The sequence below is a fragment of the Lycium ferocissimum genome, chromosome 1 (assembly GCF_029784015.1).
Source record: "Lycium ferocissimum isolate CSIRO_LF1 chromosome 1, AGI_CSIRO_Lferr_CH_V1, whole genome shotgun sequence".
NCBI lineage: Eukaryota > Viridiplantae > Streptophyta > Magnoliopsida > Solanales > Solanaceae > Lycium > Lycium ferocissimum.
In genome coordinates this window covers 49616303-49644207 of record NC_081342.1, presented here as the reverse complement: position 1 = coordinate 49644207, position 27905 = coordinate 49616303, and the positions used below count along the sequence as shown (strand labels likewise).

The window sequence follows — 27905 nt, the reverse complement described above, 5'->3', positions numbered from 1 at the left end:
ATAAAAGAGTTGATTTTTACAGTATAGATGAAACAGCAAAGAGATGAAATACGTATATTACTTTAGCTGGAAAGAACATTTTATTTCCATATAAATTATTCACTTCCTACACTGTGGTTCGTGCAAGACTACCAGAACAAATTTATAAAAATTCTTTCTGATCTCATGTCCTGTACCCTCCAAACTGACAACCTGTACCACATGCAAACTCAGCTTATATAAACTTTGCAGTGACCTACTAGCCATAAAAACCTTACATTTCTTCTAAAGGGTCCGACAACCATTTGCCATCATTCAATAGGCAAATGGTAAAAGTTGGATTGTCATTGAAATTTTGCAAATGAATCCAACCGCCTGGTTCCCGGATGTACAAGCAATAAATAATGCCAGCAGCAAGCACCTGCATACCCTCTGAAGTATTCTGTATGGACAGCTCCATTACCTCAAGTCACTCTGAACCTGCACGAAACAAGGAGGGATGGGATGAGAAGAGATGCACAAGCATGGCCTTCATATATTAAAATAAAATTACCCATCTCATATTAACGGGGCTTCCACTAGTCTTCAGAAAAAAGTTTACTCATAGATCATGTAGTAGAAAAACATATCTTGTTGCCTACACTTCAAAACCTACGTTTGCTATTTGCTCAGTTAGCGGCTTCTCAAGAATCCAACATTTCCTATTGACAATGAACACCAATTATCGAAACCAAGGAAGCAACAGAACTGATTTGCAATAAATCAAAGTGTTCGCTTTCAGGCTAGGTTTCAGGTTTTGGCCCAGAACCAAATAAAGAGAAAGATGAATACCCTAATGCCAGGTGAAGCAAGGTTACCTAATAAAACTAATCTAATAGCCAATAAGCATGACAATAAGGGGCAAAATGGATAGAATAAGACAGTAGATAAGGCTGGTTTTTTTAATTCGAAAGGGGAGATAGAAAGACTATCCAGTACGGTGGAGAGAATGAGTCTATTTGAAGGTAAGAGCTATAGGAGCCCTACTTAAGGCTTTTACAGTATTGTCCAAAATATATGATATTCAAGGAGCGGCAGCTGGGAAGCATGTAGCAATCCAGTTGTTCGGAACATGTGATTATATAAGTTAGGTCCGAATGGTCTCAATAGAATTCCTATACTTCTCTATTATCCCATTTTGTTGAGATGTACAAGGATAGGACATTTGATGAATAATCTCACTAGAGTCATAAAATGCTGAGATTTAGGGGATAGATTATTTGGCTCATTATTCCTAGGGATTATGCGAATGTGAGCCCCAAACTAATTTTCTATTTTAGCGCAGAAGGTATGTTAAAGGTAGAACAATTCATAACGCTATTTCATTAAGAAAATCCAACTATACTTTTAATGATCATCAACGAAGGTGACAAATATCGGAATCCCAAATTGGAACTAAATTGACTAGGACCACTAACATTTAAAAGTACTAAGGAGAACTATGCCCGATCCTTGGGACAATGCGTATTTAGCAAGGTGAATATGATTACGTTTTAAAAAATACAATGTAGACGTGCTAGGTGCCCTTTTTGAAGTTTCGATAAATGAGGATGTCCAACCGTTTATTAAGTATCTCAAGGGATTCGGCAACAGTGCAAAACTATGGGTGATAGTAGAAGATCGAGGCAGTTTAGTCCATGAGATTAATGATGGATGCCAGTAATCCGTCCCATACTGCTCGTATATAACAATATTATTATAAAAAATAGTTAAGAGGGATAAGCGACTAATTGATATAAGATTGACAAGGCATGCAGAGATGTCAAGGACTGAATTCAGAGAAGGAAGTGAAGTAATTTGACCTACTGCAGTTGCATGGTTTGCGATCCATTGATAATGTAACCCTTGGAAGAGATTAGGAGAAAAAGAGTAGAGAAAAGAGACATTATTACCCGAATATGGAGGAGCTTGAGTTGATGACCGAGGATCCTAGATTAAGCTAGCGTTTGGCCATAGATAATAGAGTTTGGATCAGATTTTGAAAATTTATATTCAGATATCTCTTTGGTCATGAAATTCTATCATATTTTGAAGATTTATCTTCAAAATATTAGAATCTTTGTGAGATGACACAGGATCAGATGCTTACACTTTTGTAATATGTAATTGGGGGGACTAAACAGTTTTGTGTAGTCTTTATATATATATATATATATATATATATATATATATATATATATATAGACCAATTTTTGGGTGAAATCTCACGTCCACTTGCAAAACTTCAAAGCATTTCTAAGTAAAATGCATGTCCAAACACAACTTCAAAAACTCAAATTTTCAATTTTCAAGTTTCAACTTCAAAATCTATGGCCAAACTAGAGCTAAGGATTGAGAACTTACGTGTCTTATCTTGAAGGAACTAATATAGTCAAGTTGAGGAATCGCCGACCATTCAAAATACCAAATCCCATTTTTTGGCAAGAATCTAGAAAAGATTTACTGGGAAATCTTGAAACCTGTTGGATGGGTCGCAAAGTCGAGTCCATCCTTAGAGTCTAAAAAGTAATGAGAAAATCTGACCCAAAAACTAATAAAATGAAAAAGCACGTTGAACTCTAACTAGTAAGACCTCTAAAAATTTCACTGATTGAATAGAGCCAAAAGTATGATGTGTAGCTTCGGACAAAGAAGTTGACCTTAACAGAGAATAGTAGCTCGTCGGAAGAACTGTCTCCCAAAAGTTCTTGAAGCTTATATCCTTTTATACACATACTTCCAATTTACATCACTATATACTAGCTGTGAGACATCAATACTATATTATTTCAAGTATATATATTTATGCGTAACCATATTCAGCTATCTAACATCCATTTTATGCTTTGGATTGGATAACCGTTTGCGGTTGGTGGACCAGTAGGAATTGCTCCAGTCCAGCAAAGGATTATTAATAACTAGATCCCTACCTGTGCTATATAAGGCCCATATGGTAATTTTTGCTATTTGGTTTAGCAGGGTTACGAGTTTCTGTCTTGTTTTCCAGTTAATGCTTTAAGAATCTGTACAATTTGACACCGAGTTCAGTCAGTTCTGTGTTGGTACGTAACAAACCGAAAAGCTAATCCCAAATGCTAGTATTAACTCCAAATTCTAGTTCCCAAGAAGGGTTGTGCCATTGTTCCTCTACATGTCACGGAGATGCTCTATTGGAATCTTTCTCACCCACCTCTTTTAAAGCCGGACATCCGGCTTACCAACTCTCAGTTTTCTGTTTGGCTTTGAGGTTCTGTTGCATCTAGATAGAAGTTGGGAAGTTCTCCATTCCGCGCGATTTTGTTGTGATGCGATTTTCCCAGCACATTATTTTATTTTTTCGAAAGGTAATGAGAAGTATATTATCGATGTAAGTCAGCAAAAAGTTAATGCTACACGAAGTACATCCAAAAGATTGGGAACATCTCATAGCACATTTTTTTTTGTTTTTTTGAGAAGGTAACATGTTTGTATGTATTAAACACAAAACAGTACATGGGTTGTACTGAAACCATATATACAAGTGAGCAAAAGAGAGTAAAACCAGTCTACAGTTCTAACAGGAACCTAATGTGTGTAGGATAGATATAGTATCCTCTGGGTTGTTGTATGTATTAAACACAAAACAGTACACGGGTAGCATATTTTTGATAAATCATATGCTTTCCTTTATTCAGGACCAGGTTCCTTATTCTGTTTGTTTTCCCCATTCCCAATATGTTCAGTTGCTCCTCGTGTCTTTGATAGCACGTGTTTTGTTATAACCTGACATCTGGTCGAGATAAACTAGACCCTTATGCTCTCAAGAGTGTTTTTTGATTATTCTCGAGCTTAGAAGGGATATCATTACCACTCACTTGATCTTCATTGATAACTTTAGTCAGCCAATGGCACTTTTTCGGAGCTCAATCTTAACTTGCAACTTCTTCTGACCATCTTGACATCTCTATTGTTTACTCGTACCAACAGTAAGGCTCTTATTAGTACCTCTCCTACATCTCCTCCCACTGTGTCACCGCTTGACTAACTTTGTTTTATTTCCATATTCACTTCTATATTCCCTTCGTCCATGCGTTCTTGCTCCTCTTTTGTTATATAACCTGACGCCTGGGCAAGACAGACTAGACCCTCATTCTCTCAAGTGTGTAGTTTCCATTTACTCTAGAGTTTAAAAGGACTATTGTTGTTACTCTTGATCTTCACCAATACCTTAAGTCAGTCGGTGCCACCTTTTTTCCTAATGCAGAATGATCATGCACCTTCTTCTAACCATCTTGACATCTTTGTTATTTTATTTGTACCAGCAATGTCGTCCTTATTAGTACCTCTTTACATCTCCTCCCAGAGCACCACCGTTTTGGACTTATTACTGCCACGGTATCGCACACCAGGGTCATATGATTCATGCCCTGCAACAGATCCTTCGCAGGTTCCGAATTTGTCTCCCCAAATAGCCCTCTAGTGACCGTTCAAAAAGGTATTTGTCCTACTTATAATCCTCACCACGTATATACCTGCTTGGGTGATCATTGTTTGTCATCACCATATTATGCTTTTGTGTTGATCTTGTCTTATTCATTTTCTTGAATCTAAAGGAGTAGCTCATTCAGATCAGGCTAATAACAAGCTATGATTGGAGATGCCTGTTTTACACTCTATTGGTACTTGGGCGGTTGTTCTTATGCCTCTATAGAAAATATGTTCTTGCATGTTGATGAGTGTATACAGTCAAAGTTGGGGTAGGCGATCAAATTAATTAGCTCGAGGCATGTTCCTTGTGAAGGCCATACTAAGATCTTCTCACTTGATTATGTGATACATTCTATCCCATGGTAAAAATTGCTTCCAACCACTTCTTTTTGTCATGGATGTTGTTGACCATTGACTTCTTCACGAGTTAGTATCAACAATATTCACAAGCATCTTGAGGATAAAACACATTTGGAGCAATACCATGTTTTTTTACTCAGGGAAGTTTAGTGGTCTCGTATGTTGGCTTAGGTTGATTTGTATATGGTCTGACGTAGTCTTTTCTACACAAACTGTGCAGTGCCCCTCAAAAGTAAGGCCAATTACAAAAGGGATCGTATCTACATAGCAATTTACAAACTATCTACAACAAAAACAACAACAACAACGTACCCTTCCGGGGAGGGTAAAGTGTACGCAGACCTTACTCCTACCGTGTAGGGAGGCTGTTTCCGAAAGACCCTCGGCTCAAGAGAAAGCATGGCAAAAAAGGTCAGATAAGGACAAGCAATTCAAAGCAGTATGAAAATGAAATAGTGCAAGATCAAAGACCATGATAAACAATCTGGAAAAAGGAATAGATAAATAAAATACTCAAAGTACAAGAAATAACAGATAGTAGCAGAAAATCAAGGACAAGAAACTATAGGGCAAAACTGAGAATACTAAGTAGAATGACGAAAATAATACTTATCCTACTGGGAAGGAAAATAATACTAGTCCTACCACTAGCCTTCTATCCTGATCCTCGATCTCCACACTGTCTAGAACAAAAATATCTTCAGTTTGTATTAACATTTCCCGTTTACGCCAAAAATAATAGAGGGCTAAGCAATTCATCTTGAACTTCTGAATGTTGCATTGCTTGTTCTCATATCATCTTTGGTTCCTTTCTGCCCAAACAGACCACCAAATACATGGTGGGACAATCTTGTATCTCTCCTCCATGTTGGTTGCATTGCCATCTCTATTCCCGCATTTTAATACCTCCTTTATGCTTCCTGTCATCACCCACATAATTTTCCTCAAATTGATGACAAAAATCCATAACTGATCTGTCCATCTAGTCTTCTCAAGCATGGTTGGGCAAGTTTAGCATGGTTATTCAAGAGTTTGGCATGACTAAAAGTTGATTACTGCCCGTTTGGACAATATTTGGTTGAAGCTAAGAAAAACGAGTATTTGAAGTTGAATAATACCTCCTCACCAATTCTAGACCAAGGACCTAGGCAGAGTAGGTATTTTCCAGGCATGGAGGTCTCCTAGTCTCGAATAATATCTCCTCAACAATTCTAGACCAAGGACCTAGGCAGGGGTAAGGAAGCGTACACACCACCCTCCTCGGACCCCACTTGTGGGACTGGGATTAGACAGGATATGTTGTTGTTGGACCTAGGCAAAGTGCGGTTTTTTCCAGGTATGGAGGTCGCCTAATCTTGTTTAGCTATTGTCATCTCACAAAGTTAGTATGCTCTTAGCATTCCTGAAGAGACATAAATGATCACTTGTGGACTCGTTTACACTCTTATGAATCTGAATGTTAAAAGTAACGGTTAGGGGGACACATTTAATGATCCAAGGTGATCAAAGAGGTTGGTTGAAAAGTTGAACTATCTCGCAGTTACTCGACATGATAGTCTGTTTGGTGGTTTTTGGGACGTACTGGTTCAAATCCTTTGATATTTAAAATCTGCTTAAGAAAAAGTACTATTTTACAAGGTTCGAGGACAAGAAGATACTTGGACAAACGGATGCAGATCGGGTTAGGTTTCCTTCTAATAGACGTTCTAATTCCAGAAACAGCATTCTAGTTGTGGGTAATCTGGATTCTTGGAAAACAAGAAACAGAACGCGGTTATAAGCTCAAGTGCAAAAGCTGAATATCCGGCCACGACAGTGGAAACTTTTCAACTCATACGGATCAAGCAACCACTCAAAGAATTGAAAGATTGAAAAGATTAACCAAATGCATTTCAAACTAGTAATGGTATCAAGTTGCACTTCACACTGCATCAAATATAGTGTTGAATGAGAGAAACAAGGATATAGAAATTGAATGTCACTTTGATAGAGAGTATATTTTAAGACGACAATGTCATGAAGTGCATAAGGTCGAATGATTAGATTGCTGATATATTTACAAAATCTCTCACCAGTTCGAGAATTAGTTACATATACAACAAGCTCGGTACATACAAGTATAGTTAGAGGATTAGATAGTTGAAAATGGTTAGTTGTAGAAAGTTAGGCTTGATGTAATATAGTGTTAATGTTCACATTGAGTAGAAAGTATCACATATATTGTAAAGTGTGTGTATAAAAGGATATGGGTGTAATTTCAAAAAATCAAAAAAAATAAAAAATAAATAAATAAATAAATAAATAAAAAAAAGGATATGGGCGTAAGACATTAGTCTTCAAGCACTCTCGATGTTCTCTCCTGTGTCTCTTATTTTCTCACAAGAAAAGGAATAGCTCGAAAGGATGAAATAGTGTATAAAGGAAAAGATACAACACAGAACCATTTCGAAACAGACAAAAATAATCAAGCATACCTCATAACTTTCAGTCCTGTCACTTGCTCGGCAACACACGGTAATTAAGTACAACATCTTCAGGTTTCTTCCATATATAGGCCCGGACAGTTGCTAAGCTCATATCAGGGGATAAAACCTGGTAAGGCAATAAAATTTCATTTAACCAGAAAGCAGTGTCAGCAGAACCTGGAAAATATCCCCACTTGGGAAATTGTGTTTGAAGGCAACATATACAAAGATTGATGTGGCAAAGTCAATATTTCTTTTTTGAGAATCAGTATTGATGTAACGGAATATTTGCTAAAAATTTAAGTTCAAGAAGCTCCGATCTAGAGTATAAAGATGAAGCAGAAAACTACAACGGTGCGTGAAATTAAGATCTTAATATGTGAAGCATCTCAAACCCAGAAACAGAAACCTGAACTTGCCTGGTTATTGCACAGGATCTCTATAGATGGCTTAAGCTTTTGCCAAGGCTTCGGCCCAGTCTGGAATGAGCCATCTCCTCCAGTACCTCCATGCATACCAGGAGCAAAAGTTCCATCCGAGTTTACGCTATCCAAAGGCTTGTCGAGAACCATCTTTTCTATGACATAATTGATAACCTGGAGAAGGAAAATAACTACCACTTTGAGTTATATATGTGTTACCGTTTGACTGGGCACGGATTTTAAGAAAGAAAGAAAGAAAGCTTTGAAACTTGTGGTCTAAAACAAGCCATAACATTTGTGTGGCTACAAAAGACGTAACTATCCAAGTAGTAATCAAAAGTCAGTTCACTTATCCATTTGATGACACTCCCCCAGATTGGAGATATCAACCATGTTCTTGAAGATAAGATATTACCTGGTAACCGCTAGTATTATCAGGATAATTAACCCATCGCACTTTAAGCTGTAACAACTTATGGTACCATAAGAACTACTCATTCACATACACATCCCATCCTCAATTAACTGACTGAACAATCATCGCCTTTGCAGCCATAGTCCTTTTCAGCTTTTCATTTCGCTATCTGATGCATCGTCAAATATTAACTAAGATCTCCGAAGACTACAGAGACTATTGGGATTTTACTTGACATAAGACTATAACAATATGTGTAAATTGGATATTGAGAAGGCATATGATCACGTGAACTGGAATTTTTTGCTAGGAATTATGCAGAAGATGGGGTTTGGAGGGAAATGGATTAGATGGATGAGATTTTGCATTAGCACTGTCAGATTCTCTGTTTTGATAAATGGATCTCCTGAAGGTTTTTTTCCCTTCTCAAAGAGGTTTGAGACAAGGTGACCCCTTATCCATTCTAGTGATGGAGGGATTGAACAATATGGTGAAGACTGCTCATAATAAAGGTTGGATTAGGGGTTTCAATGTAGCAGAGGATTTGAATGAAAGAGTTGAAGTAACACACCTACAATATGCAGATGACACACTTATTTGCTGTGAGGCAGAGGAAAGTCAGTTGAAGTATTTGAGGATTATTCTTATACTCTTTGAAGCCACTTCAGGGCTTCACATTAACTGGAGGAAAAGTCTTATTTTTCCAATTAATGAGGTGGCCAGGATTCAACAATTGGCTGGAATTTTGGGTGGAGAGATAGGTCAGATTCCAACAGTTTATTTGGGGGTGCCTTTGGGAGCTAAAAGCAAATCCAAAGAAATATGGAATGATCTACTGGAAAGATGTGAGAAAAGATTTACTAGATGGAAATCGAATTATTTATATCTGGGTGGGAGATTGGTACTGATTAATTCTGTGTTTGATGCTCTTAGGAGGAATTTTTTGTGGCAAGGAAACAAGGAGACAAAAGGTTACCATTTAGTCAAATGGGAAACCTTAATTCTGGCCAAGAAACATGGAGGGTTAGGAATCAGAAATCTGAGGAAGCAGAACAGAAGTCTCCAGATGAAATGGCTTCGGAGACTTCCTAAGAAAGATCAAACTCTATGGGGCACTGTGATTCAAGCTAAATATGAAAAGGAAGGATTCTGGAAGACAAAGAAGTTAACATCACATATGGCACTAGTTTGTGGAGATCAATCAGAAACTTGTGGCATGGAAAGAACTAGTTTTAATGTGAGAGATGGCAGGAGGATTTTGTTCTGGGAAGACAATTGGTTAGGGAATGTTAGTCTTAAACAACTGTTCCCTGATATCTACATTTTGAATCAACAACAGGAGGCCACTCTACATGAAGTATGGTCTAATCAAGGATGGAATTTGACAAATAGAAGGTTGATGCAAGACTGGGAGATGAAAGATTGGCTAATTTTTATGGCACTTTAGATCAATGTAAAGGGCTGCAAGAAGGAGAAGATACTTTGAGATGGAAATGTCACAGCAAAGGTATATTTACAGTAAGTTCTGCTTATAAGGACAGGAATCAGATGGGATCTCAGATCAGTTTTTTTGCCTTGGAAGCTTATCTGGAAAGTCAAAATCCCTTAAAAAGTGACTGATTTCACTTGGCAGCTAGTGAAAGAAGCTGTTCTTACCCAGGAGAATCTCATGAAGAGGGACACACATATGTGTTCAAGATGTTTTTTTTGTGAGGGAAAGGCAGAGACAATTAACCATCTGTTTCTTCATTGCAAAGTGGTTAGTCAGCTATGGAATCTCTTCACCAGTTTCAGGGGTATTAGGTGGACTATGCCTGGAAGAACAGGAGAGGCTCTATTAAGTTGGAATACTGAGGGAGGTAGCTGCACAAACAAAGACAGATGGAGAACTGTCCCAGCAGTAATTTGGTGGACCATATGGAAGGAGAGAAATTCTAGATGTTTTGAAGGCAATAGCAGCTCCTTGCAAAGGATTAAAATGAATTGCATTATAAGTTTTTGTTATTGGTGTATTTCAGAGTATATAGATGACCCTGTTTCTATAGTGGACATCCTAGGATCCTTGTAAGATGAAATAGGATTTAGAGATAGTCTTGTTTTTACTCTTTTGGATGTAGATTCAAGCCGTTATTTTTTGGATTCCAGCACTTTATGCTGATGATTTATTAATACAGTATGTTACCTTGTCAAAAAAAAAAAAAAAAAGACTATAGCAATATGGAGTCAACATCTCAAAGGATAACCATGGTACGGGTCTTGTACCCAATAAAAGTTGAAAAATCATTTTAGGTAACTCAGGGTTGTACCCAATAAAAGTTGAAAAATCATTTTGGGTAACTCGGGGCATATTTTATTGTGATTTCCTTCAGATATTCTTCGGTATATTTGCTTTTCCCAAATCATGTGGCGTTTTAGTAGGAGGTGTCCAGGAAAAGGAAAAGTGCAAGTCTCGCAATAGTATGGACAATAACACGAAGTGTAATTAGTAGCCAACAAGGACTCACTATCATCAGGACAGTAAATTGATTCCACATTGATATCAAACTAAAGATGCTTACTTTGTGAATTCTTAATATGCGAGGTGCACTCAGTTTGCCTTGGGTAAGGATCTGGGCAGTAGAACCTTCACATGGATGCAAATAAAAGCTACATCTGCAAACCATTTTATAGAAAAGGGGTTATGTCAAAGTAATTTATCACAGCTAGAAGGAACATATCAATAGCTCTTCTTTAAGCATATGTGTAGCGCAAGCGACTGGAAGAAATAACGGAAATTAGCAGCACATTGCTCCTTTAAAAAGTGAGATTGCAATCCTGAAAGACTTGATTTTAAAACTTAAGTACTATTTAATTCAAACATGCAATTCAAGGATTGTCAAGAAAATAAATATACAGCTTTGGAGATTTACTTGGTATTTTCCCTGGGAGGCAGCCGATTGTTCATCACGCAGTCTATAACCCACCATGGAATGTCCTTCTCGTCTTCAGTTCCATCTAAGTCGGTGATCTTTTTCCTCCAAGGACCACTTTGAGAGCCCTCAGTCATGATGGATGGAGGAAATGCTGCTGAAAATTCAAAGGGGGGAAACACTGCAGAATCATTATCAGCATTACCATCTAATTCCATTCTAGATGCAGTCAAAATCCTTGTAGATACATATTTTCCAGATGGGACTTCTCCATTAATTGACGATTGAGATCCAAATTTCCGCCTTCTTTTGATTAACCAATGCACCAACAGCCCTTTAAGTGTTTCTCGTGCCAAATTGACCTATCATTAAAACGGGACAACGAACAAAATTGTGTAAGGGAATCAATCAAACTTTATTGGTATAACTGACAAATCACAACATTGGTTCAAACATTTATCCATTCCACGTGTAATACAACATGCAAAGCACAAGCATTTGTAGGGGCCGGCATTTAGCCGGTTTGGTTTTTTTAAAAATTCAGTTCAGCTTTTCGATTTTTCGGTTTGGAAAAGTACAAACCAACACTGTCTTAAGTTTCAGTTAGACTGTTTGCATTATTCGTTTTAAGGTTTCTGTTGGGCTTTTTCAACTTGGACTTTTCTACAAAAAGAAAGGGCTGAAAGCATCTTCTTTTCAAGTTTTTCTTGTCACTAAAGACCCTAAACTTGGATTTTTGACCTTTTTATCAGAAAATGGGCTTAAAAATGATGCCTAGACTTGTAAAAAAAAGTGTTTCTCTATATAGCTTATTCTATCTTTCTTTATTTATTTTTTATTTTTTTTGAAACTGGTAATTGTATCTTTCTTTGCTCAACATATTTAATGAAAGTACCATTTCTCTAAGGAGATCGAAACTGAACTTCAGCCACAATTGATAAACCCAAAGCCCCTCATTTAGTAATTGTTTGGCACTTGGTGTAAACCCCACAGAAACCCTTTGACTCACCATTCGATTTTCTCCTTAAAGAGCTATGGTTTTGCACCAGAAATAGCAACTCATTTTTTTTTTTTTTGAGAAACTGGTACTGGAAATGGGACTCGGTTTCTCACTCATTCTTTACTCAATGTCCTAACTTGCTCCTAGTCCTCTCTCTACCTACACCTTCGACCTCTATCTCCTCTCTCATCTTTATCTCCGTTCTCCGATCCCTCACCGTTGCAACCATCCTCCGAATCATATACCAGATGATGAATAAATAATAATATCTTTACATCACTTTGGGTCTTTGGTTCTTTCGTTACTAGGCTTGAATGCCTAGACAAGGAAAGAATTGAGCTGCAGCAGTGCGGAATGGGCATGTCTAAAGTGGGGAAAGAAGTGAAGCATTGGTTTGCTTGAAGTGGGGAAAAATCTGAATAATAAAATGTTCACAATTTTGGTTTTTCGGTTACCCAATTCTCTTTTTTTTTTTTTTTTTTTTTTTTTGAGAAACCAATCACCTAAAAGAATAATAAAAAATTTCACACCGAAACTGGCCGAAAAAGTCAATATTTCGGATCAGTCAGTTTTTTTGGTTTTAACCTAAATGTGCGCCCCCCCCCCCCGGACATTTGGTAGTACACAAGAAGTCAAAACCACTTAGAAAATCCACAAGGCAAAAAAATCAAATAAGGGAATAATACCAACAACCCGAAATCAAAAGCGGGAACTTCAGAATGAGACAAAATAAGCAAAATTTCAGGTCATTCTAAGATAATTGCAGAGTCCATAAGTACCATCACATACCTTTTAGCTATTTTCTTGATGAAAACTCTTATGTTAAAAAAAAAAAAAAAAGTCAAAACATTCAAGATATCCACTATCACTGAAGAAGATACATGAAGAGGAGTTATTTAGCTATAGCTGCTATACAGACCAAACATGCCCAATAATTAGGAGAACTAATTATAAACCAGTGTTTTGACGGCGCGCGGCGACAAAAGGCGACAAGGGCCTGCCTCGCCTTAAGGCGAAGCAAGCGGCGAGGCGCTCGCCTTTTTGAAGTGCGGCGCCAATAAATACCAAAAAATTAAAATATTTAATTGCATATATAAATAATCAAAATCTCACTAGCAATAACATATTAGCAAATATTTCAATTCAAAAATTAAAAGTAGATAGTAGATTCTAAAAGTTTAGAACTTGAATGAGTCAATGACTCAATAATTATTGAACAGAAAAAACAGAGGAGAAAATACAGTCACTGCCTCACTGGCAGTTGAGAAAAAAAAAACAGAGGAGAAAATAGAAAAAGAAAAAAACAGAGGAGAAGAAAACAGAGTAGAAAAAGAAGAAGAGAATAGAAGGAGGAAAAAAAAATTGCAGAAGTCGCCGGAAACAGAGGAGTCGCCGGGAAAAAAAAAAGAAGAACAGAAGAAGAAAACAGAGGAGGAAGAAAGAAGAACTGAAGAAGAAGAAGGAGAAAGAGAGCGTACCTGAAAAGCTTGAAGGAGAAGAGAGGCAAAAAAAACCCTAGCCGGTGTTTTCATTTAAGTCTTCAACTTTTAATTGCTTTTTTTTTTTTTTTTAAATACCCACTGTCGCCTCGCCACCTCGCCTCGACACCATTAGCGCCTTTGGCTCGCCTTTTGAAGGTGAGCTCGCCACAGCCCTAAAAGGCGGCAGAGGCACGCCTCTCGCCTTTCACAACACTGTTATAAACCAACTAATTAGGATGAGGAATCCTCAAATTTCAATTCAGTGCATTTTTTTTAACTGGGCAGGTGTTTTTTTTTTTTTTTTTTTTTTTTTTTTGGGAAACTGGGTAGGTTGTTATGCAAGAGAAGGTAGCTGTTTGCCCTTAGCTTTTGGTTTGGGCGGAGAGCGGAGGAGAAGGGGTTTGTTTCAATGAATGCCTTGTATATTACTTAGTATTCTTAGCAATTTGCGAACTCCCTGGGCCCAGGTAAGATGTCTTAGGGTCTGCAAGAGAAGGTAGCTGTTTTTCCCTTAGCTTTTGGTTTGGGGGGACAGTGGAGGGAGAAGGGGTTTGTTTCAAGAAATGCCTTGTAATATACTTAGCAATCTTAGCAATTTGCATTATCTCCAGGGCCTCAGGTAAGATGTCTTAGGGACTGCAAGATTTCTAAGCTATTACTGACATTTTATGGAACAGCAAGAATGTCTCCAAGGCGCCTATGCTGCAATATTTATTTCAGCAAATGCAAATATAACTTATTAATGTTTCCCTGACATTCAAACACAAGACAGCTAAATGCATTGAAAAGAAATTTCTAATTAACGTTCTTATCAGACCTATCTTGTGGTAACTGAAGTAATCAGATACTCATGGAAAGAGAAGGTAAATAACACCTTAATATCAAAATATTTCCAGTGATCTGAATAATTTAGGCTTGACAACAAATGACGAAACAAATGTTAAAAACAGATAAGTTTTCACCAATTTAATTTTTTTGATAAATCAAAGTCATTTCATTGATGTCATACCTAGATGGTTTCAAAAACTAATTAGGAAGTGTATGAGTGGCTCCGTCTCCATTTTTAACGAACTATCCCCTTCATCTATACAGACATGCTACCAATCTATTTATCTTTCATAACTAGTGTCATTTGGCCCATGCTAAGCCCGGACCCAAACTGACGTTAAAATTTTAATTTGTAGGTATCTTTTAAATTTTTTCTGCTTTGTTTTTTTAACATCAATCTGATACTTCGAAAGACTTCTAAAATATTAAAGTACAAAAGCGTACCTGAAAATTAAAGGAAAGTATTTTTCTTACTTTATATATTAGATTTTTTTTTTTTAATAAAAAACATTTAAAGGCTCTTCTAATTTCCATTTTACTTAAATTTTCTGAGATTAAAGTGTCCAATGATCCAAATTGAGTTTTCATATGTTCAATTAATTTCATTTGTTTCTTTGAACTGAATCCATATTGGCTAACTTATTTTTTTACCAAAGATATTACAGTATTCAATTTATGTCAAATATATTTTATGCGCACATATTGTTGCAAGATGAAATCAATAAAGTTAACTCACAAATAAATATAACTAATTAAAAGCCTTGATATTACAAGAATTTTTGTAGATTCTTTCAAATTAATCACAAAAAAATACTGAAAAGTCAATAGATCTGACTTTAAGCTTTCTTTTACCTTCCAAAAAATGCATGTTAAAAAATAATATTTTTTACCTTTTCTTAATTTGATAAACCATTTTATGAAATCTACATTGTAATACCTTTTTCATGTTAAACACAACTATTTTATCCTAAACTATATAAATATTGAATATGCGATATTTTGCAAAATATTTTAATATTTAAGAAAAAAGTAAAAGATATATTTTTTGCAATTGTCTAGTGTTATTACTATTTGAAAATCAAATTGTATTTTCTTTAACTAAATTATTTTTTCAAAAAATTTCAGAATATATAAAAATAATATTTTATAGTTACTCTTTTAATATAGTAAATAAATTTTATGTTACCTGAGTGCGCACGTAAAAACGTAACTTCGGAATTCATTTTTTCGATTGAGACGGAGGGACTGTAATTTACATTTTTGAAGTATTTAATGATATAAGTTCTTAATTTAAAATTTAATCCAAACTTAAGTGAAATCCTTATAAATTACTTATGTTCGCCAGCATGTACGGCATAAGATTGTAGGGAAAAATTAAAAAGAAATTACTAAATGGACGAATAAAAAATTAAAATAGCAAATGATAAACAACATTAATAAATAATAAATAGTATTATAAGAATAATATTTTAGTTCAATAATTAAGCCTATATTAAGATAGAATTGAATGACATGATAATTCTTTATGTGTCTATAATAAATTCTTAAGGAAAAACATAATTTGAAACAAGTTTAATAATATTTCTACATAAAAGATTCAAATATGTATGAGTATGCTTTGTGGGGCCTCTATAACCTTTTCCATAACATCATCATTTTTAGTGCCATGAAAAAGTCCTTAAAGTTCTCAAAATTTACCAAAATGTGTGAAGATTCACAAAGCTATTAAAATTTTAATTAGGGGTAAAAAGAGTTAAAAAAAAAAAAATATCATGTGAAGACTACAAAAAATGGGTAGTCTCCCTTATATATAGTAGCAATTTTTCTCCCTCCATTTCAATTTATGTGAACTTATTTCATTTTTAGCCTGTTTCAAAAAGAATAACCCCTTTCTAAATTTGGAAACAATTTAATTTAAAACTCCCATCTTACTGTTAATAAGAAGCTCACATCTTATGGCATGTTTGAGACCACATGTTTCTAAAGTCTTATAAACACACAAATGTTATGGTATGTTTAAGACTAAGACCACAAGTTTCAAAAGTCTACATTTGTTTCTTAAACTATGTGCCCAGTCAAATAGGTTCACTTAAATTAAACGGAGGGAATAAATCAATTTGATGCAGACTAATTGCTCAAGTGGACTGAAAGTATCTGTCCCTATTGGACTTTCATCTTTCGCAGTCCTTCGTAATAAACAAACTTACAGGAAATAAGAACTAGAGGAGCCTAAATCAGGTAATAGATGGGAGCAAGGTGAATAAATGAATGCGGATATGAGAACTGGAACCACTATAGTGAACTGTAAACAAAAGGTTCATGTCAGGAAATACCTTGTCATCTTCAGGTTTCCCAGGGATGTTGAGGTCAGTGGAGTACATCTCAGCAGAAAAGCATTGTGGAGTATCCAAATGTACAGCCAAGCTTCCGAGCTTTGTGTCCACAGTGAACCATGCGGGGATGCTTACCTGAAGGAGCAAAAGGTATCAGAAAAATTCATCGACAAATAGGAGAATCGCTACAGCGGGATTCTAGTTGTTACCATCTCAAATAATTCTTCCTTTTTCTTGTCAAATGAAACCTACACCAAAAATAATCAGGTAAAAAAGAAAAGAAAGGAAGACATGGTAAAAACACGCAACAAAGAGGTAGGCCACACCAGGAAAAAAAAAAAAAAATTAAAAGCAGAAGAGGACAATCGTCATCATTTCAGAAAAATAAGAATATAGCCTCCACAATGCCATTGTTGCTTAATAGATCTCAGAACATTTCATTCTAACCTCTCCGTAGTTTTGAATTACAGCCCCTCTTGTGATCTCCCACAACTTAACTGTACCAGCAGTATCCTTTCAAAGACATAATCCACTATCAGATTACAAAATCATACTTTTCTAAATATAATATAATATAACCTCATTAAGAACAGTACGCCATTAGCAATGCAATTTAATGCAAAAGATCATTTTACCTTGGTCAAGACATGTCTTCTGTCGTTCAAAATCTCATGCTGCACTATTCCTGGAGTTCCATAAATGCTAAAGGAAGGTTCTTTATAGACAGGTACCTGAAAAATTATCCAAATCTTAATTTTCTTAATACTAATGTATTATCTTTGGAAAGGAGCACACATCAAAAATGAATAGTCAACTTATAATCTGACTACAAATTCTCATCTGCATAAGCAAAGAGTAAAACTGTGGAATGCAGAAAAGGAAACATGGCTACAAAATTACCCAAATTGTAAATAGAGTAAGAAGGACAAATTAATTCATTGACTCATTGTACAATTCTTCCCCAGTAGCTCCTCCGCCTACACCAACTGACAAGATTAGAGTAAGCCCACTTTACTAGATTAGCATGGACACCACGCATACGACTTTCACTGAAAACCTTGTAGCACCATCAATCACGCATCAGTAATATAGTCATAGAGTGCATGTATTAGTTCCATTACTGTGCATGTATTAGTTCCATTACTGAGCTATTGCTGGAAACTAGTACAATATGACAAATAATGTTGAACAACTGAATTCCATAGCTTCAGCCCCCTCCTTTTCCCTGTGATCCTTTTCTTTTATCATGTACAATCACATCACCTTTTCAGTTTTGAGAATCGTCTAGGTATCCCTGACAATCACAGATGCTCAGGTTTAGATGATCCTATAGGTAGTTTTGTTTCAATTTAACCGTAGCAACTTCAGTCCTCAGAGTCCTGGCAACTTCCACATGAATAAAACATTTGACAACAAAAAATTTAACATGTCCTCCTCATTTAACAGACGCCAGTTTCCAAGTCTCAGAAGCTCAATTCATCATAATGGCCATACAGAAAAACAGAAACTATTTTGAACCCACGACTGCAATTGCACATGTATTCAGGAACATTAGCTTGAACCACAAGAAAAGATATAAAGGTATGTCGAAGTTAACTCACAGGGGTAGATCCCTCTAATGAAACCCTTGCCCTGGAAAAGGACAAGTTTCCAGCCAAGAACGAACCCCCTCTTTCGAAAACTTTCTGGGGATTATGCACTTCTGCTGGCCACTTATGAACAGAAGAATCAGTTGTGGCCACCCACATGCTATCACCATGTAATGCCAACTGCAAAATTGGGTGATCCTTTGTACAAAGCAAGACACTTTCCCTTGTTGCCAAATCTGTTAAGTACAACTGCAAATACAAACAACTTTTTGTAAAGAGGATGATTTAGCAAGCATAGAAGTCTAAGAAGTTGGGAAAAGAAATTGGCAAGAGAAAGCATGTTCGATAAGTTGTATCCCACTTACAGAGAGATCTCTTCCACCACTATAAACATGACTAAATGTTGGAGTGCTGGCAAGTGCCCATACGGAATCGGTATGCACAGCGTACGAATGCACACACCTCTGCTGACCCAGATCCCATAATCTAATCATTGGAGGCAAAGTAAAATTCAATTCTAACATAACACAAAATGTGCAAATAACAAATGCAAGATTTAGACAGCAATGAGTGACTACTCATGACACATATGATGAATATAGTGAAGCCAGGCATGGTTTACTGCATGTTTCTCATCAACTTGGCAGAATTTAAAGATTCGGCTATCCACCCCCCACTCCTTGGATGATGCAATCAATCCTTACCTAATCATCGAATCAGATGACCCGGATAAGCAGAACCTACAAAAAATATAGGATAAGGCCATCATTTAAAAGAACCCAACAAATCACATTTACAAAATACAGCAAGCATTAATGCTTAATCTTCATATGAATAATGAACTGTCAAAAGCCAACAAGTGTGGGAACTCAAAACCAAGAAGAAACAGCTAATAACCCACATGAGATAAAATAAAGATGTTACTTTCTGAGGGCTTAGGTGAAAACAGAAAAACATTTGGTCTCTATCAAAAGATAAAAGGAAAGGAAAAAATATGAGAACTATGTTTCGACTTTTGTTGGATAAAGCACAAAACAGAAAGCAATTTGGCACATGCATCAAAAACAATCTTTCTCTGGCCAGCATAGTACTTATACAAAGTTTTCTAACTAAAAGACAAATAAAGTACGTCCAGAGCCCAACTGATTAATTGTGTGTGTGTGTAAGAAAGCACCTATTAGTGAAGGCGCACATGCCTTAGCACTTTGACGTCTACACTAAAGCGCCAATTGAGCGAGGCAAAGCGCACTATCTGAGCTTCAGTGACCTTCAAGGTTAAGGCGCTTTAAGCAAGCCTTTGAAAACACTATCTGCCACCCTCATAAGTTGGAGGAAATGAACAGCATTCGCTCCCTTTTTTTTTTGGTCAAACTAAAAGATTTTGTTCAACCAAGTATGCAAATATACACAGACCAGCTCTATTGGACTCTAGAGCCAGAGCTTACAAAATTGGACTCAGCTAATACTATTGACCAAGCACAGAGCCAAACACTCAATGTACTGGCCAGCTAACAACTCAACCAGAAACTAGGTATTAACAAGGACAACTATTTAGATTGCTCGAATATCAAGCAACTAGCATCAAAGATACTTGGCTGTCCAAATCCATCTTCCACCATGCTTACCAGAGTATATCAACTACATATAATAGATGGAGGCCAAATGCTTCAAGATGAATAAAGATTCGCAATGTGAGCCTAATATACCAATCAAAATATCTTGTATCTTTATAGCATCAATTTTTCCAACATACCTGCCAGTAGAATCAAGAAGTAGCGCCCTAATATTATCTGTATGACCTTTTAACTTCATGGTCTTCGAACCAGTTCTTGGATCCCAGACACGCACAACCTTAAAGAAACTCAGAAAGTTGTTATCAATACTGCTGCTTTGTTAATTTAGGAACTGCACATTTTGAAAGATTAAAAACTAACCTAACTACCAGAATATACCTTCTCAGTTCCACCAGAAACAAGAAGGGATCCGCTGTCATTCATTGCCAATGCATATACTGACTCCTTATGGCCTTTTGCAGACACAGGAATATATCCTTGAGACTGGGTGTGCAAGGAAATGTTATTGCTCGAACTATTAGGGCGGATGCTTGTCATGGGCAATGAACTTCCTGAACCACTGACACCATTTGAACAGTCTTCCTCAGTTGCATCACTTGACTTAGATGTAGGGGCAAGTGCACCTTCAAGGTCCCATATGTAAACCTCACCACCAAGTCCAGCAGATGCAATAACGTTGCTCTATCATTCATGACAATGACATATGAGTCAGAAAGTAGAGTTATTTAAGTCCGCATTCAGCCTGACTATTGAAGCCCTAGTTACAATTGAAGTTAAGGATTCAGTGCAATTTTTATAATGGCAAAAAAAATTTGCAGAAGAATTTACATTTTTTTCTGCTGAAGCAAGGCAAGTGACATAATCAGAGTGCTGACGAAGTGTCCTGATACAAGATCCCTCAGATAAGCCATTCCATACCTGATGGTCCAACAGATATTTTCAGAAAACAAGTTGCTTAATGAAAAGTAATAGAAATGCGTGTAAAAAATTGTAAGCAAATAGGAATATTAAATTTAGAAGTGAATATAAATACCTTGACAGTGGTGTCTGAGGAGCATGAAACTAAAGTGTTATTGCCTGTAAGAACAGCATCATTTACCTGCACAATACACAAATCACAATACAACTGATAAGTTAAGCACAAGTAACATAACTAACAAAATATGACAACAGCTAGTTACACAACAAAAGATTTAGCATTAGGAGGACTGATCAATAGCACATCCAGGCATATCCAAGAGAACGAGAAGTTTCCATCTAACAAACCGAAATCCAAACCAAGACGGGCCACTGCATAAATTACTTGAAATAATATTTGGGGACCTTTATTAGAGGAAGAGGGAAAACAAAAAGAACAAAAGAAACTATCTGGTGCAGCCTGGTCAAAGTCAACTGATTCTTACGTACCATATGGTGCATATGACTCTATCTAGTAGATGTCATTAAACTGCTACTAGTGCTGCGGGAGTCAAAAAGCTAGTACAATACAAGACCTAGCGAGGAAAAAAATAGGACAGTACCCAATCAACATGGGACTCAAATGTAGCACAGCTGGTGGCACCATCTTCAGCCAATTCCCATCTCTTTAATGTGCCGTCTCTGCTCCCAGTAAATAGGTACTCAGACCCATCGGGTGAGGATGACTTCAACAGAGCCAAACAATTTACACCTGCACAATGCTGAGACAGAAATGCAAAGAAACCACGGATAGCAATCACTGAGCAGAGTATTAAAAATGAATGACCTAAAAAGAACTTGTTCGTGATTCACAAGAACCACAAGTAAAAAGAATAGTAGGAGGCTTGTTGAGATAACAGATAGATGCAAAATTCATAAAGTCTGACGGATATAATCATGAATGAGAACTAACCAGAAATGCTTAAGCAAACGTGAACAATCTTCAACAGGCTGCCAAAATAACTTATATTTCAGAGGCACTACATCTTTGGTAAAGTTAAAAGTACCTCTTCATCAACAGAAGCTCCAACTGTGAAATATCATTAAAAAAAATTTGGTTCTTTTGTTCAGGAACCTTCACTCCCCCCCCCCCCCCGCCGCCCCCCAAAAAAAAAAAAAAAGATATTTTACTACAAACAAGATGAGACGCAGAGAAGAGACAAGGGAGATATAGCAAATGAAAATAATAATTTTCCACAAGACGCAAGAATAAATAGGGAAAAGTTTCTTTTGTCTTTATCCAAGTCACCAGAGTGATAGAAGTTATGGTTAGAAGCTAAGTTGCGCGGACTCTTCATTTTTGATGCCGAACCCGTCTCGACACGAGACTGGGACGGGTGCGGGTGCGAGATACTTCTCGGATTCGGTCAACCAACTTCGGATACTTTGACAAGAGTCCATGGAAAAATTTGGGGAAAAAATTGAGATTTTGATTTCTCAAAATAAAAGATAAAACAGATTTAAGACATGGGAAATGGAATGCCCATCTTGGACGATGAAAGATTGAATTCGACAATATACATATAAGTTTTCACAGAATATCTCTCAAAATTTAGAATATCTTTATAGCTCTATTTTTATAATTTTGAATTTTCTTAGCCGAACCCAACATCCGTATCCATACCTGGATTCGCACCCCCGAATCTTAAAATTTAGATTTGCCGAATCCGACACTCGGATCTGTAACCGTATTGGATACCCGCACCGAGTTCAAGCAACTTAGTTAGAAGTTAGCACTTCACAATTTTGCAAGAAGAAGAGTATTTCTAAGGAGTCCACTCCATGCGTTCTTTCAACACGGGCTACCATTCCTCTATTATGACTCCTTTCCAGGTTGTGTACAATTGCATCCGTTTGTTCCTAGTCAAACTAAATTCCTGATCTTTAAGCGCAACTCTTGGCCTGTGACCAGATGTTATAGTTATTGGATTCCAACCTTCTGAAGGCTCAATCCCACATGGAATCCCAATCTGATTCCAAGCGTTGTGATTTGCCTTTTAGTGTGAGTGATGTTGTTCTACTTTATCTACTGCCTAATCGTCAGAAGAGTCTAGTGAAATGTCCTAATGAGAAGCTTTCTCCTCGGTATTTTGGTTCATATAAAATTGTTTGCAAAGTAGGTCATGTTGCCTATAAACTGCAGCTACCTCTGCAAAGGTGCATCCAATTTCCATGTCTCATTCATGGCTATTTAGATATTCTATCCCTTCTATAAAGAAATGGATATTGGGCCTAACTCAACCCCAAAAGCTAGCTCATGAGGGGAAGTTGCCCAAGACCATATAAGGAGACCAACCATCCCTTTTTCATCCGATGTGGTGTGGTCCTCTTGAACACCACACCTCACGCCCAGGGCTGGACATCTGGAGCATGGACAATTTAATATGGGGGCCAGCATAAGTAAACAAGAATTGGGATGGGCATGTAAAGAAATGGATCTTGGTCCTAACTCAACCCAAAAGCTAGCTCATGAGGGGAGGATTGCCTAAGACCATATAAGGAGACCACGCATCCCTTTTTCATCCGATGTGGGACCTTTACTGCTTTCTGTTGATTTGGAATTCACGGTGTAACCTATAAAGTGTTGTCACACAGTTGGGTGAAAGAATATGGGATTCCAACTCTAGAATTACTCTTTCCATGGCATCATCATACTGCTGAAGAAGCGGGTTGGGAAGACTATGACTTGCTGGACAGTTTCCTTCATTCCGCCAAGAGGACAAGGTGTCTTTTCAGGAGAGTACACTGATAGTCTGATACAACCCCTCCTTTGAAGACTTACTTTAGAAGGAAGCGTGACAGGGGAGATAAAGTTTGGGCAGCTTGACCAACTTCTTCTAACTTTTGGAAGAGCGGGTGAAATGGAACCAAACAGCCAAATCAAGAAGAAACTGCATCCTTGATTGTCTCCAGCACGTTGCCACTATTCCAGCCCATAATCAACAGCACGCCAAATTTCATATTTTCATGTACTTTTAGAATTTCCAAATATGTATTCATTTTTTTTTATCAAGTCTTGCTCCAGCCTTAGTAAGGGAGTCAATGATACTTACTGCGCGGCAAGGAAGTCGTACCTACGTTCACTTTTTTGGGAACCTACGTTGACTTTGTCATCGTAGGGATAGGTATTGAGACGTGTATACTACAGGCTAGGATCTCCCTCACTCCAGAAAGATTATTGGCGAGCTCTGCTTTTACTACCCGTGGAAATTCATTATTTCTTCATCCAGTTTATTTCTTTGATTAATTTATTTTGAGGAATAGCCAGGGAATTCATGCCATATGCATTCCGCCCTACTTTCATCTAAACGCTTCATAAACAGTTCACATTACTTTTGGGATTATGGTTACATTCCCACATACAGTTTATATGGTATGAGAACAACTTTACGTTTTGCTTAAAGAACAATTTCAGTTTACAGAAATACAGATAGAATATAATTTAGTTTTTAATATGAAATAACAATCTTTAATTTAAGAGTTGTATTAAATTGCACCGCATATCATGATTAGAAAGAGGGTATAAAAGCTAAGAATGTTCGCTCAGACACCTAATGGCACTAAGTGTCAATCACGGCTCGATCAGAAAATGGGTCATGACACTTGTCCTCTAATGACAGACTCACTCTTGACTTGTCAACATCATCCAACTCTACCACAATGCCAAATACGTATCAACTTAAGATTCATTCCAATACCTACTACAATAAGTCATGTCTAAAGTTGAGGGGGAAAAACCTCTTTAGAGACCTACAAACAGTAACTAACGACATAAACACTTAAATGCAAAGGACTCATATAACCTAAGCTAAACTTGAACCAGCTTCAAGGAGTTACCACTTATTTTACATTGGTTCTACTGCACAGTTTCATTTTCTCTTTCTCTCTTCCTCGAGAGATTGGCCATCAGTCTAAATGAAATAGATAAGAACACGCAAAGAGAGAGAGAGAAAGAAAGAGTTATTGTATGTTGTTTTACGTTCTGTAAATGAAATTCCAGACCCATAGGTTCCTAGAGGCGTGATGCACATTTGTTTTTTTTACGTGAACGGTGCTAGACGCTATTAGAGTTTTAAGTAACATAAGAAGTTGCCCAAAAGGCTTTGATTAAAGAATAAAAATGTAGTACAACGTGGAATGTGTGGTCAGTGGCGGTGCATGTCATGAGTTTGAATCCTGGCTAGTGAAGCAAACCCACTCTGCCAAATTTCGGACCAAGAAAGATCTGAGTTTTTTATATATATAGGACAGCTGCTAAGAATGTAAAACCTAAACTAAGATACTTCGCCTTGTAGTGTCATGGCTCATCACATCGAAACAATAAATATCAACAAATTCTAGAAAAGATTTAAAAGATATCATCTGGATAACTCTACAGAAAAAAAGCATCCAACTTCAATGAGGAAGACAATTGATGATCACATGGGTGATGCTCCAAAAAGAACAAACAAATGGTAAGCAAATTGAGGGAAACCTAAAAAGTCCCATTTTATAACTGTTTCTTCACTATTCTACTAATTTCCACTCTGCTGAGTTCAGCTTTTGCAGCTACTACTGCACAGCTATGTTTGCTCGAACCCTCCAAGAATGTTGCCGGCCCGCAGGGGCGAATTTACACACTAAATTTGGGGCACGTGAATCCATGGTCTCTTTGTAAAACTAGGTATTTTATGTATATATCTTCTTAATATGGTATAATGTTATCAGCTGGAACCCATGCTACAAGAAGGCTAAATATTACACTTGGTTGAAGATTGAGTTACTTACCTAGAGGACTAGGGATCAATTCTCACATAATACATTTTTTTCTTCTTTTTTTTTTTTTTTTAGTGGTGCATCCATGTTCTAGAAATCTTAGATTCGCCTCTGCGCGCCCATGTTGCATCGTCCATTGCATAGCTTTCGGAGGATCCGACACACATTTCTTAACAGTATTTTTGAAGAGCTCGAGCAACATAGGCAACCAAGAAAGGAAAAGATATACTCCCTCCATTTCAATTTATTTGTCTGGTTTTGAATCTTGTGGTCTTAAACAAATGATATACGTAGAATGTACCAATTGAATCCGGTGGTCTTAAACATGTCATGTGGAAAGTTGGAGTTAAAGAGTTACCGAAAAAGGAAAGAGACATATTCTTTATTAAACGGAGTAAAAAGGAAAGTAAGACAAACAAATTGAAATGTGAGGAGTAAGAGAACAAGTCACCTTAGTGTCATCTGAATCATTTAAAACATAAGTGAACCTCTTCTCCTTCCGAGCCCTCACCGAATTGGATGTGTTGCCTGAACTTGCTACACGGTGCATCGCAGATATCCCTAAACATAAAGGACTATTTCAATCTTCTGTTTGTTTCAATCCTAACAGATAACAATTCTTAATTCAGTTTGAACCTGAATCTATTTCTTAATTCAAGTAAAATTTCGCCCAAGGATAATATCAAAAAATGTGTGCCGCATATTAAAGAGAAAGGGTGACTGCATAAATTGGGACAGAAAGAGTAGTAATTCATTTTGATAGGAAGGAGAAGTGAATTGGAAAATCAACCTACGTCATTAAAATTGCACAGAGCAGCTGCTTTGTGGAAACCCTTGACCTCTCTCCTTGCTGGAATATTTGATGAAAGCAGATTATTAAGGTATTATTCTGTGAGAGAGAGAAGGGTGTCTTCTTCTTTAGGTCTTTGATTTTACTTTTGGGATTGAAATCATCTTTTCCATTCCTTTTCCCTTTTTTTTTTCTCTCTTTTTTCCGAAGTCAAACACTAAACCTTCTCAATTTCTCATTTGATCACACGGATAATTTCAAAGGTGAAATTGGGAGTATCACACGAAAAAGTCATTATTGCTTCCGTTTTAATTTGTTTGTCTGATTTTAACTTGATATTTAATTTAAAAGAGTAAAAATGACTTTTTGAATTTGGGGATTATTAACTAAAGATATATAGAATGTTCCAAAATACATTTTTAATTTTCTAATCTTAAACATTTATGTGAAGGTTAGAATTAAAGAGTAGCCAAAAAATGAAAGAGACATTTCTTTTAAACGGACTAAAAAGAAAAGTAAGACAAATAAATTGAAATGGAGAAAGTACATAATTTGAAACTTTAGTCTGTTTGCACTTTAGTGAATGTTTTAAATTTTAATTATTCACCACCAACCACCATTACATCCACTAATCACTATAGACAATCCTACCCCAAGCAACCATTATATATCGCCAACCACCATCGTCATTCACCATCACCATTAGTTATCATTGTCAACCATCACAATTATCAGCCGCCACCACTAACTACCACCATTAACAAACAATATGAATCAAAAGTGTCATCACCACTAGCTACTATGTCTGTTAAGGGGCCAGACCGATCCGATTCAAAGAAAAAACAACTCGTCTGGTCCAGTGTCAGTGTTGGGGGGACTAATTCCAACCAGTCTAGGTTTTGTTGGGAATTCTTTGTCCCACACGTGGCCAGTTTCTACCAGTCCGGGTCGGGCTGGGTTTTATTAAAATAATTTTTTTTTTTTAAATGAATGTTATGAAATGTGTAAGTTGTAACTTATAAATTAAAAACTTAAAGTTTAAAAAAATAGTTTATAATATAACGAGTCTAAAAAATTACATTTAACAAAAACATACAAACTTAAACGACTAACATTACAAATTTAATAAACTTCATAAATTTAAACAAGAGAAGTTTGAAAGTTCAAATTCTAATGAAGATTTGCATATGCATATGGGTGCCTATCCTTCAAGTGTCGAATCAAAGGATTAATCGGTCCATGTCCCGATCTGGACTTATGATTTTTAGTTAAACCACAAAGTCTACATCGAATCTTATCTTCTTCTGATTTATCAAAATACCTTTGAGGAGGAGGAGGAGAAGGATTATCCATGTAAATGTCGAAAGTTGGAACTTGCAAGTTAGAATTACTTCGACTCTTAGAAGTAGAGTATAGTAGAGAGAGAGAAGTAGAGAATTGTGGGAAAATGAAGAATGGTGAAGGATATTTATGGATTAGAATTAGGACAGTATAATTCAATAAACATTTTATGTTGCTGCCTCATTAAAAACTTTGCCGGAAAAAACCTTTTTTGGGATAAAA

The 27905-nt window shown here is 36.6% G+C and overlaps 1 protein-coding gene across 5 annotated transcripts; it reads right to left on the bottom strand.

Annotated features, from left to right (window-relative positions):
* Positions 1-61: 61 nt before the first annotated feature.
* On the bottom strand, positions 62-26563 carry LOC132055102 (uncharacterized). 5 transcript variants are annotated; one of them, XR_009414531.1, is made up of 20 exons: positions 26343-26563; positions 26004-26113; positions 21361-21519; positions 20874-20939; positions 20669-20758; positions 20219-20521; positions 20020-20117; positions 18971-19006; positions 18632-18752; positions 18279-18515; positions 17313-17408; positions 17125-17190; positions 16887-16925; positions 16678-16812; positions 11036-11397; positions 10685-10778; positions 7709-7885; positions 7299-7416; positions 5473-5744; positions 62-459 (listed from the first exon to the last, which is right to left on the bottom strand). XR_009414531.1 is itself a non-coding variant. In XM_059446888.1 (19 exons), the coding sequence occupies exons 2-18, from the start codon at positions 26100-26102 to the stop codon at positions 7318-7320; spliced, it is 2277 nt and encodes a 758-aa protein (XP_059302871.1). In that variant the 5' UTR covers positions 26103-26155; positions 26343-26563; the 3' UTR covers positions 62-459; positions 7299-7317. The 5 variants fall into 5 exon arrangements, 4 of the variants coding, with proteins under 4 accessions (XP_059302871.1, XP_059302870.1, XP_059302873.1 ...); XM_059446888.1 differs by lacking the exon at positions 5473-5744 and having other exon boundaries at positions 26004-26155; XM_059446887.1 differs by lacking the exon at positions 5473-5744.
* Positions 26564-27905: the final 1342 nt, after the last annotated feature.

What these genes read in the sequence shown, in the direction of transcription:
- LOC132055102 (XM_059446888.1), bottom strand. Translation starts at nt 26,102, where the DNA reads ATGCACCGTGTAGCAAGTTCAGGCAACACATCCAATTCGGTGAGGGCT. An exon ending in CTTCTTGATTCTACTGGCAG is followed by an intron (nt 19,007 to 20,019) that starts GTATGTTGGAAA and finishes TATTTTTTGTAG; the next exon opens with GTTCTGCTTATCCGGGTCAT. An exon ending in AGGAAGAATTATTTGAGATG is followed by an intron (nt 16,813 to 16,886) that starts GTAACAACTAGA and finishes TTGCTCCTTCAG; the next exon opens with GTAAGCATCCCCGCATGGTT.